Source organism: Trachurus trachurus (assembly GCF_905171665.1).
Source record: "Trachurus trachurus genome assembly, chromosome: 9".
In the NCBI taxonomy this organism is placed as follows: Eukaryota; Metazoa; Chordata; class Actinopteri; order Carangiformes; family Carangidae; genus Trachurus; species Trachurus trachurus.
Genome location: NC_139895.1, coordinates 34,407,696 through 34,424,239, shown reverse-complemented (window position 1 = coordinate 34,424,239; position 16,544 = coordinate 34,407,696). Strand labels below are relative to the sequence as shown.

The window sequence follows — 16,544 nt, the reverse complement described above, 5'->3', positions numbered from 1 at the left end:
TTTTGACAATATATAAATTTTTTTGTGCAGTGCCTGAGTAGGTATATTATCTACACAGAGAGGAAGGAAGACAGGAGGGAGGGAAAAGTACAGAATAAAAGGAAAGACAAATGTTGAAACCACTATTCAAGGAATAAAGGTAGATGTATCGTCTGCACAGTTCCTTATTTTATATTTTTTAGAAAATGGATAAAAACATAATATCTTATCAGGGGAGAGTCACTCATTCATTTCCTTGGCCTTGTTTAATGACGATATCCGACATGTCGCCAACCTCCTCCAACTTCAAATCCTGTAAAAAGCAGACAAAAATGTGTTGACTTGTTATAAAAGTGGCATCGATCTTCTCCTCTAAGTCTAATTCCAAGAGAAATATTGGTAAATATGAGTGGAACTAAAATTTTTCTCGACTTTTCCAGGATTAGGTTTGAATAGAAAATTGTTTCAGTTACCCAAATACACAGTACATGTGAGAAAGTATTTTTCTTCCCACCTTAAAATAAACGACACTCACCTTTTCATTGGCGAGATGAAGCAGAGCAACAAAAGCCAGCGGCACCGACAGGTTCTGTGCCATCGTGTTCGGCAACCTGGACAGACACAAAGACAGAATCCGTTTTTACACTGGTCCAATCATGCTGTTTCATACCTAGCGCCTATAAGGAAATTGCAGTCTTTAACTTGGGCTGCCAGCTGTTCACAGCAGGGTTCAAACGATGCTGCTACGATCTGCTACGCTAACACATACAAAACACGTCCACCCACACAAGTGTTGTTTCACTGGCCACAGACTGCAGGGTTTCCCCGCACAAGCTCAAACTAACAACCCCCCCCCCCCCCCCCCCCCTCTCCTCCCCCCAAACCAGTGTTTGAAGGCTGAGGCCAGCGTAAAACATGAAAGAGTGAGCTCATTGTGGCTGCATGATATTAATGTCCAACAAGCCACTGTTCAACACCTCCACGTTCCATTCTCGACTCCAGCAACAGTGAAAAAACAAAACAAAAAAACAGCTGGTAAAACAGCATACCAACATGCACCGTTCTCTTAGTGAGTGTTACTCAGTAGTTATTGCTCATTACTGCTGTGCCGCGGCGGGCATGGTAGGTGGTCTGTTGGTACCTTTGAAGCAGCGTCTTTGTGGTTTCACTGAAGAGTTTCTGCCCGCACACTGTTGTTTGCTCCACCGTCTCCACCACCTGCAGGGAATGTAAAGGCAGAACTTAATAAAATAGACCGTGTACACACAGAATCGGTACAGAGCAAAAGAAACAACAGAGTCTCAGACCCGGAGAGTTGCATTTCTTACATAATACATCTTATAGACCTACAAAGAAAGCAACACATGTCCACTGAGCCAGTGTGACTCACCTCTGCTGGTTTTTCTGGGCTCTCCGAGAGGACTGTCCACATGTTGGTCTTGAGCCTCTTCATGTCCATTTTCTTTGCGGTCTTGGCGTAGTTGATCTCAATCTTGTTGACCTACAGGACCAAACAGTAACATAGGTATAAAACTACTGTAGGTTTTAGGTTAAAAATTAGGCTTAAATGTTATGTCGAGTTACTGACTGTACAACACAGGGGTCCTAAACATCTGAAATTTCAAAATTCCATATTTTTTCCAGACCTCTCTTAAAAAAATTCAAATAACTTGTAACATTTGAGTAATTAGATGTGTATCATGTACATTAATTAAGCAATTCATTGTTTGTTTTCATTATTCTGAATTTGTATGCCATTATGTCACTAAATAATTTCCAGGAGATTGTAGCTAGGTACAACAGCGCATATAAAATAATTAACCCAAATAACTTCAAGTAAGACCAAACCCAGATAAGTATTAAGATACATATTTCCATTCAATAGTTTCCATTTTCCACACGTTTCCAGACCTGGAAATGTATAAAATGTATAATCATATTCCATACTTTCCAGACTTGTGTAGGGACCCTGACAATAGTAGCTGGAGCTTTAGTTCCATCAGTAATTACAAAGTTGTCTCATATGTCTGGATGGAATATCATTACACAGGCTTTTGAGCACAGTGCCGTGACCTAGAGATCCACATACACTTCACCCTACACTGAACTCTTGGCTTACTCACCCTGTGTGGTTCAGGTACCAGATTGTCCTCCCCGTAGGTGGAGATGCCCTCTAGATCTTGAGAAGGCGGAGGTATACAGGCCTGTGTGTCATCTGAACCAGCGAACGGTTCGGCATCATCGTCGCTGTCACCTCCCTGAGGAAGAGGAGGAGAGACAAAGACATTACTAAGCATCTTCTGTTTGCTGTGGGACATCTCTCATTCCCCTGGTTATGTCCGCATATTCAGCAGATCCTACAGTCCAGTATTGTTGAGTGGACAGGGGCTAAAGATTATAGGACTGATCATGATGATCATCATGACTGTGCAGCAGCAACACATGCTTTATAGAAAGAGAGCAAGAGATGCTACCTCATGCAACAAACGTCACACATATCATCTTATAGGTGATAAAAGGATCTGATTCAGCTGAGGCAGCAATGACTGATCGATCACTTTGCTGTTTGTTCAATTTAGAGCAGTCAGGTAATAAATAAGTCTCTAGAGTTTCTCTCTGAGTTGGGCTCAATTAAAGCAGAAGTGAGTGATCTGGTCGTTTTCGCTAATGCTGCGTTCCAGTCAGGCTTTTGAAATCATAAATTACAGCTTCAAGTCACAACTTACGACTTTGTAGCGTTCCAGGCAACCCACTCGTGTTTTTCCGACCTGTTTTACCGGTGAAAGTCACTATAACGGCCACTCGTAACTTCTGACCCGTGAAATCGTACCAGTACTTCTTTTTGTACAGTCTATGTACCAGATCGAACTGGTACGACGTCACAGGTCGGAAAAAAACGAGTTTCCTTGAACGCACCATAACAGTCCTCGTCCCTACGTCGCCACATTCACGGCGTTCCTTGGCTGCACACACAGCCCTGCATGCCGTTCTCTCTCCTCATTGGATAAAAACTGTAGGATACGATAAATGTTTTCTCCTCGGCTCAGAGCAGAGCAGAGGGACTGACAGACCCGTGATTCAGACCAAACACTCTATATAAGTGATTGCTGTCGGAAGATATAACTATTTAAGACTTATATTAACACAAATATATCACTCACTTCTGCTTTAATTACACTCAGAGTAATGTGTTAGAAAAAGCACCACTGAGCAGATTGATAATCACCATCCACACACATCTGGTCCAATATGGTATAAAATGTTAAAGGGATAGTTCAACATTGTGGCAAATTGGCCCATAGCCATAATCCCTATAGTTTTAGCAGTAGGTTCGTTACCTTTAATTGTCGGTGCAAGCTATTTTTTGAACGGTGGAGCAGAGCCGTGAGCTGCTCAGAGCTACGCTACAGAGGCTAATGGGATTTCTTGGTTTCCCTCATCAAACTCATCAATATACACAATCCAACAACTCCACAATGCTCTCGTGGACAAGTTGTGACCTGCACATTCACTACACGATGAGATAATAACAGAACTTTACGAGACAGAGTTGTTTTAGAGGTAAATGCAGAGACTGCTTGCTGAAAAACTGTTCCCAACAGAACACGCACCAGTGGTTTTGCGTGAATTTACCTTAAAAAAACAAACAAACTCTGTCTTGTAAAGTTCCGTTATTATCTCATTGCGTGGATGAACATTACATAGTGACTACTGTACACTGTAGCTGCAGCTCTCTATTGCACCTTCTAGTGTAATCAGGGTTCCTACACATTTTACATTTCCAAATTCCAGACTTTTTCCAGACCCTAATTTCCAGACTTCTCTGTGAAAAAATTCAAATTATTTGTGATATTTGAGTAAATAGATTGTGCATAACATAAAAAAATCATGCAATTTATCATTTGTTTTCATTATTCTGAATGTGTAAACCAAATCATTTCCAGGAGATTGTAGCTAAAGGTATAATAGTGCAAACAAATAATGAACCCAAATAACTTCAGATGAGACCAAACCCAGAGAAGTATTAAGATAAATATTTTTCCATACAATAGTTTCCATTTTCCAGACTTTTCCAGACCTTGAAATGCATAAAATCAAATTCCATACTTTTCCATACTTTCCATACTTGCGTAGGAACCCTGTGTAATGCAGGGTTTCCCGCAGCGCTTTCCTGTTAAGGCGGCCGCCTTAACAACAAAGAGCTGCCGCCTAAACTAACTTCTTAAAAAAAAAAAAAAATGTAGCGATATTCACAGCACACACACACGACGGTGACATTAACGCGCGCCGCCACGTCTGCTCATAGCGCAGCAACAATGCAGCAGCGTCAGGCCGTCACTGAAACGCTCCGTGGAACCGAGACATGACACGGCGCGCCCGGTGTAAAAGTTCTCAGAATCGAGCGTCATATGTCTTGCACGGCCGCTGCAGCGACCCTCCGACAGTCCCATCGCTGCGTGTCAATCCCCCCTCTCACTTTCTCTCCGCGTCCCCGTCTCTCTCCAGCTGCCCTTTCAAAATAAATGCATAAAAAGCCTGAGAAAAAAACAAAGTAGGGGAAACACTGCTTTGTTTTCTCTGTCTTTTTATGGTTTAGTAATTCTTTCATTGGTGTAGTAGCAGCGTTCAGTTACCACGAGCGTAGTTGTGACCTGTTGTGATCAAAGATGGCATGGCATATGTTTTTTATGTAAGTCCCTTCGAAAAGTCCCATGACCAGCCAAACTCCTAAAAAAAAGCGTGATTTATAGTTCATAACATGGTACTTTTGGCATATGGCACCAGGGCCGTTGCTAGGAATCCTGGGCCCCCTGAAAGTATACTAAAGTGGGCCCCTGCCCCCTGACTTTTCCACTTTTACGTATCTATTATCATTTCTTATTTAGCCTACTTTGTTTTGATGCTAATGCAATACTATGAGTATCAGTCAGGGTCTTATGCAGAATAATTCAGTCATACAAAGATTAGACTACTGGGGTTTTTGTGGGCCATACTGGGCACCGGGCCCCTATAATGATCATCACCTTTCTCCCCTATACAACGGCCCTGTATGGCACTACAGGACCAGTTAAATATAAAACACATTTTATACAATATACTGTATATAAGTAGGGGGTCCCCGCTCCATCTCTCCATCAGTTTGGGGGTCCTTGGCCTGGAAAACGTTGAAGACCCCTGCTCTACACACCACAGAGAAGCGCACATGCATAACAGCAGCACGCATGGTGAAAGCGAAACTTAATATGGCGCACCGACCCCCCCCCCCCCGCCAACAGGACAGACACCACCTTAACTAACACATTTTCTGGGGGAAACACTGTAATGAATGTGCTGAGCAGGTGAAAGTGTATACACCTGGATCTTGTATTTACATCAGTGCTGATTGGAGCAAAAAACGCAATCACAGCTCTCCTCGAGTCGCTCTTTTAAAATAGTCGGTGAACCTCCACCATGTACCTCACAGTAAGAAGGGCACAGTGTATAAGGTAAATATCAGGCTTTATAACCCACCCCTACTCTATAGATAAATTGTGTATTAAAATACTGGAAAATCCAAACAAGGATGATAAATCCAAAGTCAAATTAAAAGGCGGGTTTCGGACCTGAAGACCTGGACAGAAGTTGGCTGTGTCGTTTGCATTGTCGTAGTTGTAGTCTCCGATGCCCTCCCCAAGCTCTCCAGACAGCCTCCTCTGGCCCTCCTGCGTCAGCTGGGTTAAACACAACCAAATATATCATTCAGATTAGGACACAAATAATCATTATTTAGTCGTGAATGCTCAGGGTTAGATTATATGGTGAAAGCTTGTCTTCATTAGTGAAAAGCCACATTTTGTATAAAAAAAAAAACTGACGACCATGAAAACTATATGCTCAACATTTTCTTGATTGAATTTCAGCAAATATCTCATAGGACATCAAGACTAAAGTCAGGAGGAGTGAGGACTCACCGAGCTGGAGGGTTTGAGGCCGAGCTGGGACAGCGTCTCTGGGGGAAACTGGAAGTCTGCAGGTAGAGTCGTCTTCACGTTACGGCTGAGGGCCGACTTGCTGTTGGTGGTGGCAGCCTGCAGGGGGGGCGACGTCAGGTTCACAGAGTTTATTTTAAACTAAAAAGCTCATGATGTTTCATTGATTTTAAAAATAATGGTGTAATTAGTTAAAGACAACAGTGCATATAGAGATGGATGTCAATACCAGGACTCAATTGACTGGTAACTGGTTTATGAGCTGCATCTACCACTCTGCTGTGTCTACATCTGTCTGAACAAGGTCAAAGCACCATTAATTAGACACACAGATGCATGTATTGCTTTACCATAGGTGTTAATAATGTCTAATTGAGCTGAACTTTACTCAGTATCCACACTGGTCAACCTCCTTCTACAGAGCTGAGACATGAAACGGCTCCCAGAGCTGAAAACTGTGACACCGACTGCATCGAAAATAATTCACAAAGTGCTGAATGCTCTGTTGCTATGACTACGTCGCCAAAAACTGTCCACGTTACAGCCTTAATGCCTTCACATTTCGATGGCTGAAACGCATCGAGACAGACCACCTCCGACTCTGCTGATAGGAGCCACAGCTCTGGACTGCTGAACACAAGAGCCGTCCACATAAATGATCCTTGAGTTTCACTCCATTATCACACCCCCATTATCCAGATGACGCTGGTAGAAGTATAGGAAATCAGCATCGCCATTCATAACTTCACTTCATTTGTTTTTCTTCGTTTTCAAATGTCCTGAGGTCATTTGAAAAGCTGCTTCTATCTGAGCCCCTTTCAGCACTAATGAGTCTATTTTTCCCCTCTTCATCGCTGAAGATTCAGCTTTTACAATATGAAACAGAAAAAATAAAATGTATCGCTGAGGTAATTTATAAATTCGCACTTTCCCCTCATTGTGTATGAATTAGGAGCAGAGGTTTTACCCTTGTGGTGCGGAAGTGGTTGTCAATGTCGATGTCGTTGTCAAAATCTATTTCGAAGGTCTTCTTCGGTTTCCTTTTACGAGTCTCCTTGTCAGGCAAATGATCCACTGTAGGAGATTAAGCAGATGAGAGACAAACAAAACTGATTATTATTATTGTGCACATAATAGTATGGGAAGACAACCATTAGGAAATCAGACAGCCCTTTATTTTGTCTCTATTTATTGAATAATAAGTAACTAATTGATGTTGAATATTTGTATACACATCTGTTGAACATGACATGCTGCATGCTCTGTAAACTCTGCCTAGGATGATGCTAACAGAGTATGGTAACATTAAAATACTCGGGTAAGAAGATCTATTGATATGCTGAAATATCAATATCAATATCAATAGTGTATCAATATTTAAAAGCACTGTATCGATTTTTAATAAACAATTTACATGCAAACATTCACAGCTCATCACATGCTCAAGCATTAAAGTAAAGAAAAACAATCACGATGTATTGTCTTACTTATTGAATCACATTATATTATACCGTTGCCCCTGCATCGTGATACGTTTCGTATTGCCAGATTCTTCTAAATACATGGAATAATAATAACGGAACTTAATCTGTGGTCGTTCATCCCGTTTACACCGCTATGGTCATTTTCCACATGACCAAGAGGACTCGGTTTGATTGGGGAACTGAAAGTTGTAACATGTTGCATTTATCACTTGTCTCGTTCTGCTTTCACACTGCCAATTCTGAAGCGAAATTTGCAGGGGAAATTCCTCCCCCCTGACTCGCAAAAACAAACAGCAAACATGGATCACCATGTTAAATTAGCCATTTTATTTCATATACGCCACATGCCATCGTATGTGGCCAGTTGGCCGTCATTCATAGGACCACAGTTACCTCCATAACTGTTTTTTTACTTATCAAATAATCGTAGGTCAGCAAGCCGTTTAATATGACCATTAGGTTAGGCAGCGAGGCAGAGAGCATTTCACTCTTATAATGAGAAAATGAAAGGAAAATGGCACCGGAGGAAAATACGATTAATGACGGACGACAAGGTGTTTGTGTTGCTAACGTTACAGACGCACTGTGTGTAGATGCGACGTGTAGTGCGACACTTTCTACATTTGGTACGAACCGCGACCCACGTTTTCAGGCGGACGTGGACCAGGGTTCGCTTGTTTGGTCCAGAGTTCGGATGAGCTTTCACACCTGCCCAAACGAAGCGGACTATCCCAGGAAACGAACCCTGGTCCATTTAAAGCGGACCAAACAGCTCTGGTGTGAAAGTGACCTAAGATTAATCATGTTTCCAGACCATGAATTTCACTCACACTTGTGCTTGGGCTTGAACTGCCAATATCCTGGTCCGGCCCATGTGGCCATGGTCTTGGGGCTGAAGTAGGAATACTCCCTGGGCTGAGAGGACAGGTGCAGACACATGGTGGCTATGTCTCCCTCCCCGATGGAAATGACGTCCCTGCAGCAACACCACAAAAAACAATTCAAACCAGTGCACACACACACAGATACACACCTTCAATTAATGGAGGGTGACAGAGTAACATTTTGTCCTGTTCATTGTGTTGTAATGAATTGAGTTGCCACACTCCTGGTGATAATGGGTGATGCAATTACTTTCCCCCATGACTAAGTAATGCATTTTAAAGCCACAAGTTTAAACAGGCATTAAGGAGAAGAGGCTCTTTTTCTGTTAAGACGTTAATGGAGGCCATTCTTCCATCCAAAACAAGGTTCAAATGAGAAAGTGCAGAAAAAAGCAAAGAGCCATCACCAGAAACTTTTGCCCGTTTAGCCTGAGACTGAATAAATCAAACGTCCTGCGATCCACGATCTCACCTTCCTTTGCCTGAGCCAGAGGCCTCGCAGCCTTCTTTGTGTTCGTCCCCTCCCTCCTCATAGTCACCACCTCCCTCCTCGTAGTCGGCGTCAAAGTCGGGGCCGTCGTCTTCCTCAGGCTCGGGCTCGGCGTTCACGTCAAACGCGTGCTCGCCCTCCTTCATCTTCTCCAGGAGCTGATTCATGGTCTGAAAGGAGATGCACAACCAGACGGGCTGATGTCACACTGGGCTCTGACGGACTCTGCAAACCAGACTCACAGCTGGTTCAGGATCAGATGTGTGTAAAGTAGTGAGTCCTGAACAGCGGTCTGAGATAAGACTCCTGGCTGGTTTGGAGGCTCCATCATCCAGGGTTTCCACTCTTTTCTTAAAATAAGTTTCCAGGACATTTTCAGCTACATTTTGACAGACATGTTATTACCCTATCCAATAATACACCCCCCCCTCCCATTCAGGCTTTACAGAAGTGTTCTTTTTTAACCTGTTTGTTTCTATGTTTATTCCTCTCTCACCCCCAGAAGTCTTAAAGATGTACAGCCTGTGTCTCTAACTTATCTCAGAAATAATCTCTTACATGCTTAGAAATGATGACACATTTTTCATAGAACAATGCAAACATGTTGTTTTTTTAAACCATGCCTATTACAGCTCTCAGCTGCTCCTCTACACGTCACTCAGCAGAGAAGAGAAAACCTGGGGCGGTGCGTGACGCAGTGGTTAAGGCGGCTGCCCCATGTAGAGGCTACAGTCCTCAACGCAGGCGTCCCCGGTTCGAATCCCGCATCGGGCAGACCTTTCCTGCATGTCATTCCCCCTCTCTCTGCCTCCCTCTTTCCTGTCTATCTCACTATGAGCTATCAAATAAAGGCAAAAACGCCAAAAAAATATACCTTAAAAAAAAAAAATCCTTAGCAAGTCTGAAAAAGTCAAATGGAGCTCTGGTAGCTGATGTTACGATGTGATAAATGTTTCCAGGACAACTAACAGGGGTGCAAACTCATCAGGGGTAAAAAAAGGTGACAAGATACCGACCCCCTAGGGGGGTCCGGGGGCATGCTCCCCCGGGGAAATTTTTAAAAAAACCAAATTTAAAGGTGAATTTACAGTCAATTTTAGCATGAGACTAGGGTCCAGATTTACTCAGGTTTGCACAGCTTTTGCTCCTGTTAAACCTGCACAATCTGTCTCTGTTTGGTTTTAAAATATGTGAAGGGGGTCTTCAGCCTATGCAGGTTTAGCATGAGCAAAAGCTGTGCAAAACTTGGAGAATCTGTCCCTTGATGTCCATCAGATGAACCTTGCAAACCTTGCCTTCAAACTAAATAAAATTTAATACAGACTGATTGGTTCATTGTGAAACATTTATTTATTGATGTAAATGTGTTTTCTGTACGTAGGCTATGCTCCTAGGCAGCGCTGCTCTTTATGTCCAATAACACACATGAAGCTTAAAAATGCCATAGGCTACATAAAACATATTAAGCGGCAATATGTATTTAAAAGATGTTCAAGCAAACGGTTCAGTTCACGGTTTTGTGGTCATGCTTTTCGGTTCGGTTTCTTATATTTTGATCGTTGGGAAAATCAATCATGTCTTGTATATTCAGGTTAAAACTGAAAGAATGAGGCAGTCTGACATCTGATAGGATCATTGTGACAGTCTGAGGTTAAAAGTAGGTGAGATTCTGGCTGCAAGAGAGGAGACATTGATAGTTCCAACATGTTTTAATTTACTGGGCAAAGAAAGTTATCTAACAAATGCTAAGAACAATTAGATATTCACTGAAATATATAACCTATATTTATTAATTGTGGTTCTTACAAAAAATATATCTTATAAAATATAAAAGCTAAAATGTCTCTTAAAGCTCTGCCCCTTTAATTAGTGCATACAAAATAATTTAACTTTAGCCTACTACTTTTACAACCACATTATTTACCAGCAACATAAAGTGAAACAGAGGCAGAGGTGTCCTGCCACAGTCAGTCAACCTCCTCCTCCTGCTGCTGCTGCTGCTGCTGCTGCACAGGTCGCACTGGAGCTAGTCTCGCTCGCCAGACCCTCCTCCAGAGAAGAGGGAGACACTGGAGCTAATTAATGCTAAACGCGCTAATCGCTAATTGGCCGCGATCGCGATCATCACACACACGCGGTCCCATACAGCACCTACACAACACTGCTGGCGCATCTTCTAGCTCCGACTCTTTCACTCGCCATGCTCAAAAAGTCGCGTTAGTTAGTTAGTATTAAAAGTGAAGCTTCAGGTGTGTATTGCTGGACAGAAGAGGAGCGCTGCCACCACTCGTTGTCATCCAGATAAGGTGCATGCGCCTTAAAGATACAGGTGCATCGGCTCGGCTCGGCTCGGCTCGCCTTGCCTCGCCTGGCCGGACCCCCCCCCCCCTCCCTCAAATTTTTTTTTATTGCGGATTTACACGAATCACACAAATGACCAATTTGGGATCCAAAACGGCGAATTTCGCCGAAAGGTGACGAGTTTGCACCCCTGAACTAAAGCTTTTCCAGGACATTTGACTTTTTTTTTCTCATTTTCTATGCGTTTTCCCTGACTGAAAAAATTGGTCCACCATTTTTCAGGTTTTCCAGGACATGTGGAAACCCTGATCATCACAGTGACATTTATCACAATATAACCTCATATCAGCACTGACTGTAATAGAAGCACTCAGGTGGCAAACTTAGATTTTTCTTCAGCTTCTTTTGAAGCAATAGTGCTGATACAGACAGGAAACAGAGAGGTGGGTATGACATGTTCCAAGTGTCCCCTGGGTACAGCTGAATGATGAATGTTGCCATTATGTAGTATACCTTCATCATTTGTCACTCCAAGGGAGGTTAAGATCAATCGGTGCTTCTACTACCAGGTGATTTGTAAAATATGAAAGGGTTTCATCCCCATCATGTTTTGCTATTAGTATCTATGATCAGATGATTCTCTCACCTGCTCAGGGTTCCAGCTTGTGAAGGAGAAGTCCTGCAGCGAGGGGCAGATGGAGCTTTTCTCCTGGGCACGCTGGAGTCCGCCTGGCACAGACACAGCACAGAAATATGAGTTCAGCATTTCTACTGAGGAACTGCTCACAAGATGAGACACAGTGAGGTCCAGACAGGTGAAAAATGGGACGGTGCTTCATGGCTAAAACACATCGTTGTGACTTGGCAGATGATATTTACCCATGAACGGGGAGGTGGGGACTCTCTGTGGAGGTGGAGGGGAATAGGAGGGTCTGGACTGGAGGAGGGTCATGTGAGAGGGGAAGAGGAGCTCGCAGCGGCTGTTCTCGCAGAAGAGGACCGGCAGGAAGACGCCGGCCGTGCTGCTCTCGTCGAAGGATGAAGCCATCCTCTGAAACATGGGGTCAACCTGGGCAGGACACGAGGGAGGGACAGGTGATCAGCCACATTATATAACTTATGCAGCACATGAAAATATCCTCCATGACTTTGAATTTACTGCACACATGAAAGAAAGCATACAAATCATGCTTTTATTTTGAAATTATTGCATTTAAAAGATTATACATTCCTATAGTCTTCTATTTTTGCTTTCATTTCACATATTTTGTCATCCACTGCCTTTATGTTGTTTCCCTATCCACCCTTATTTAATGTCTCTTCATTTTTACTGTAAAGCACTTTGAGCTACATTCTCTTGTATAAAACATTCTCTCAAATAAAGTTTTGTCTTATTGTTTTCATTAATGTTCAGCTCAGTTTGTGCACTGAAAGCTGATGCTGTCACAACAAACACCTGCAGAAAAGATGACAGGTTAGTGACCCACATCTAATGACTTCTTAATCCTCAAAGATGAATTTATTAGTCACCAGTCAGACTGTGAATGTAAGCCGATTATGAATTTTCAATCAATGGCAAAATTGCATCTGAAGAAGAAAGGTGAAGATAAGGCCGATGACGTCATCAGTCGATCGGCTGGTTGTCTTTAAAGATTGATTTTTAAAATGCTTGTTTGTCCCCTGTTGTGACTCTGATGTGTGGGTTGAATAAATGGAAAGGCAAAACAGAGACTGACTGTCTCCGTAGTAGACATGTGGAGGCTGAGTGTCTGATGGTTTTAGTTTTAAAACCATAACGATGACACTATCATATAAAGTTTTATTTGTCTCATGAATTCATAACGATCTCCCCTCTTTTATTGTGCACTTTCTGTCTCTCATAAGTTGTCCCTCACTCTTATTAAACACAAGATTAATTGCCTTGTTCCTCAGAAGGTATTTGATCATCTGGAATTGTTCTTTCAGTTCAAATACCTCAGTAATTATAATTCATCATATTAAGAGCCTGCTCAGTATGTGAACAGAGCAGCCTTCATCTTCTTACCAGACACTTCCTCTCAGAGTCGGCGCTGTTGAGGTTGCTCAGGTTCTGCTCCACCGTCTTTTTAGGAGGTCTCCTTTTCTTCGGCTTCACGGTCACTTCTCCTTCCTCCCCTTCATCATCTCTGCCCTGCTCCTCTTTTTGACCATGGTCTGTTTATACACATAAAAACACAACATTAACAAGAAATAAAAATTATGTACTCATAAAATACTTTATTTATGTCAACAACATTGTTGCATTGCTCACATTTACAGAATCTAATGACTGTATTAATGGACTGAATATTATACAGAGTTGACAGATATAACCATAAAAAAACAAGTGTATCCAATTGTGTGATTGGGTTTCCCTCTGTGATGAACCCAGTTTGTGATCTTATCACATTTTTCAAAATAAGAAAATTCATTTACTGGCTGACAGCTCTACTTCAAGGTAGGACTACATTATAGAAATGAAAGGTACAGTATTCATTATAACACTCAAAGTAAAGTACAGATTGTGGAAAAATACACTTGTAAGTACAGTGCATGTACCCATTACGTATTGTTGTCCACCTTGCCAATAACACAGTGCACAGGCTCTCACCCTCTCCAGGTTTGGTCTCGGCCCCCAGGCCCCCCAGCACCCTGTAGGCATCTGCGTGAACAGCATCCACCCTCACAGCGTAGATTTTTGTACTGGCGTCCAACGTGCCAGCTGCAACCTTAGGAAGGACACACACACACATACACACATTTTAATAATTATAACAATCCAGGTAAACCATGCATTTGCAATTTTTGCAAGGTTACGCTTAGGTTTCTTAGGTGACCGGAGTGGGTGGACTGTTTTCTCATCAGTTACATCTCTGTGCCTCTGAATTTACTCGCTCTACTTCACTGTTGCTCTGTATCCAGCCAGGCAATTGTGATGTTGATCACTGTATCTAAACAATTTTATTATCACCTCTCTGATTTGAAGAAAAAAAATATATAACATAAGTTTATGTTTAATGAAGGAAATTATCAAAGACTCATAAAGTGGAAAAAAAAATATACCTTGAAGTTTGTGATCTCAGAATCCTTCTGTTTGAGGATGTCAGCCATGTAATCGATCAGATGCAAACCAAAGGCATTTTTGGTGGTGATTTTCTGCAAAGGAAAAAAGAAGAAGAAAAGAGCTTAAATCTTTGCTTGTAGCTTTTAAGACTCATTACCCCTGAGTTATTCACCCTAAACACACTCAAAATGTTAAAGGCAAGAGGAAGACAAATTAATTTTCAGAGTAATCAATGTAGTGCTTCAAATGCAGACTATGAAACACAGAATCAGTGTGGGTAACTGGGTGCTCTATGTGCACGCGCACTGCACACACATACTTACATTCTCAGTGGAGAGCTTTATGCAGGTAGAGTAGTGCTCCGAGATCTGTGCATTTGACAACTTGGGCACGGCAGCAGGAGTACCTGTGGTACTGCATAGAAGTGTGAGATTATTCTCAAGATCTCAAGATAAATATTAGCAGGACAGACATGGCTGTTAAAGCCATGATTTAAAGTTTACTGTTCAATCATGGCCAGTTCTGATTTATACAATAAGCATTGCATGACTTCCACTGTCAAGTTACACTGCTGAAAACGCAGTCACAAGCACGGTTTGCTCAACATCGATCTCGATAGTTACCTGTGAGTTGCAGAGTCACTGAAGGGAGAGTCAGTGGTAGTTTGAAGGCCAATGATTTTGGACCTTCGCCGCTGACGACGTTCCTGTTCATCATCGTTGCCGGGGAAGGCAGCCAGCAGCGGGGAGCTGGTTGCAGGGGACAGACCCTTGCTCTTCATGGAGGATGATGGCCATCCTGGATGCACCCTTGACAAGGGTGTGGAGGCTGCACTCATCGTGACTAGAGATAGAAATACATTTTCACGTTAAAGACAAAAAGACTGTGATCATATTTCATTAATCATGCTAAATGATACTGTTTTTAACAAACATATTGCTGATCATTTCTGAATTTACACTAATGGTTGTGAGATAGTTCATAAGACTTGGAAAAGAAAGGATGCACCTGGAGAAACATGCATTGTTTTGACTGTCTAGTGCATGCTTTGAAGAGTATTTACTCTTCTACAATAACACGATTTACAGTGTTTGGTCTCATGCAAAATAACAATAAAAGGTGGAAGTTACAAGAGAATCTCGCGGAATTATAGAAATAACTTCCTGATTAACGTTACTTGTTTATGCCACCAAGTAAAGCGTTAACACCACAGTAAATATATCTATCCTAACGCTAACACTTTGATCTAACTTTAACTTTACACAGGCACTGTCTGGTAACGGCTCCGTGACCGTGGCATGAGTTGTATTTGTATTTTAAGTTGGCCGTGACTTCGGCTAAACGTGATGTATAAACAAAAGGACTACGGTTGGAAAAACATTGAAGCTAGCTATAAAGTGTATCGAAGCTTATGAAAACAAAGAATCTCAACAGAATCGATTTACGAAGTTAATTTAATTCGTTGGCTTTAAGTTAAACTTTGATAAACAACCAGAATAACATAGTTGCACAAGCACAATGAGCAGCTAACGCTTTCTACGCTGCGTTTACAGCGAAGCTCAGCGATAGGCTAGCATGGCCTGTGCTAACATCAGCGATTATTAACGTATTCACACAAAAAGTGTTGGTTTAACTATCTTACCGGGACACAGCGGCATTACCTCACGATCTGCTTTGTTCACCACGCTTCTAAACGTACCTCTGAAAGTCTGCTATCCGATACTGCTTTTTTAGCGATGTGGAGAGACCGGAGCAGGCCGTCGTTTACCTTCCTGTTCAGTGTTTGAATTTTTGCGCCGAGCGGTTTACGTGGCCGTACGTCATGACGTCAAACCCCGCCCACTAGTAGATTCGAGCCGAGCCAAAAACTGGCCTGTGTTTTGCACATAGACTGTTAATACTGCATGGAACCACTGTGACTGTGTTTTTGCAGTATAAATCAAAAAAGCCTTAAATTAAATTACTGAAACGGGCGATTGAAAACATTTGATTTTTCATACCAAAAAAAAAAGAAAAGAAAATATTAATATTGGAAAAATAAATTAATTTAAAGCAGAAGTGAGTGATATATTTGTGTTAATATAAGTCTTAAATAGTTCTATCTTCCGACAGCAATCACTTACATAGAGTGTTTGGACTGAAACACGGGTCTCTCAGTCCCTCTGCTCTGCTCTGAGCCGAAGAGAAAACATTTATCGTATCCTACAGTTTTTATCCAATGAGGAGAGAGAACGGCATGCAGGGCTGTGTGTGCAGCCAAGGAACGCCGTGAATGTGGTGACGTAGCGACGAGGACTGTTATGGTGCGTTCAAGGTAACTCGTATTTTTCCGACCGTGAAGTGGTACCAGTTCGA

At 42.2% G+C, this 16,544-nt stretch overlaps 1 protein-coding gene across 1 annotated transcript; it reads right to left on the bottom strand.

Annotated features, from left to right (window-relative positions):
• Window positions 1–107: 107 nt before the first annotated feature.
• Window positions 108–15,961, bottom strand: ncaph (non-SMC condensin I complex, subunit H). The gene is made up of 18 exons (XM_083978771.1): window positions 15,889–15,961; window positions 14,813–15,032; window positions 14,513–14,603; window positions 14,189–14,281; window positions 13,737–13,854; window positions 13,152–13,300; window positions 11,987–12,176; window positions 11,754–11,836; window positions 8,789–8,976; window positions 8,263–8,408; window positions 6,916–7,022; window positions 5,931–6,047; window positions 5,583–5,690; window positions 2,103–2,237; window positions 1,370–1,480; window positions 1,121–1,197; window positions 515–590; window positions 108–292 (listed from the first exon to the last, which is right to left on the bottom strand). The coding sequence occupies exons 2-18, from the start codon at window positions 15,025–15,027 to the stop codon at window positions 224–226; spliced, it is 2,073 nt and encodes a 690-aa protein (XP_083834897.1). The 5' UTR covers window positions 15,028–15,032; window positions 15,889–15,961; the 3' UTR covers window positions 108–223.
• Window positions 15,962–16,544: the final 583 nt, after the last annotated feature.

What these genes read in the sequence shown, in the direction of transcription:
- ncaph (XM_083978771.1), bottom strand. Translation starts at nt 15,027, where the DNA reads ATGAGTGCAGCCTCCACACCCTTGTCAAGGGTGCATCCAGGATGGCCA. An exon ending in CTGAGATCACAAACTTCAAG is followed by an intron (nt 13,855 to 14,188) that starts GTATATTTTTTT and finishes GTCCTTCCTAAG; the next exon opens with GTTGCAGCTGGCACGTTGGA. An exon ending in CGAGACCAAACCTGGAGAGG is followed by an intron (nt 13,301 to 13,736) that starts GTGAGAGCCTGT and finishes GTGTATAAACAG; the next exon opens with ACCATGGTCAAAAAGAGGAG.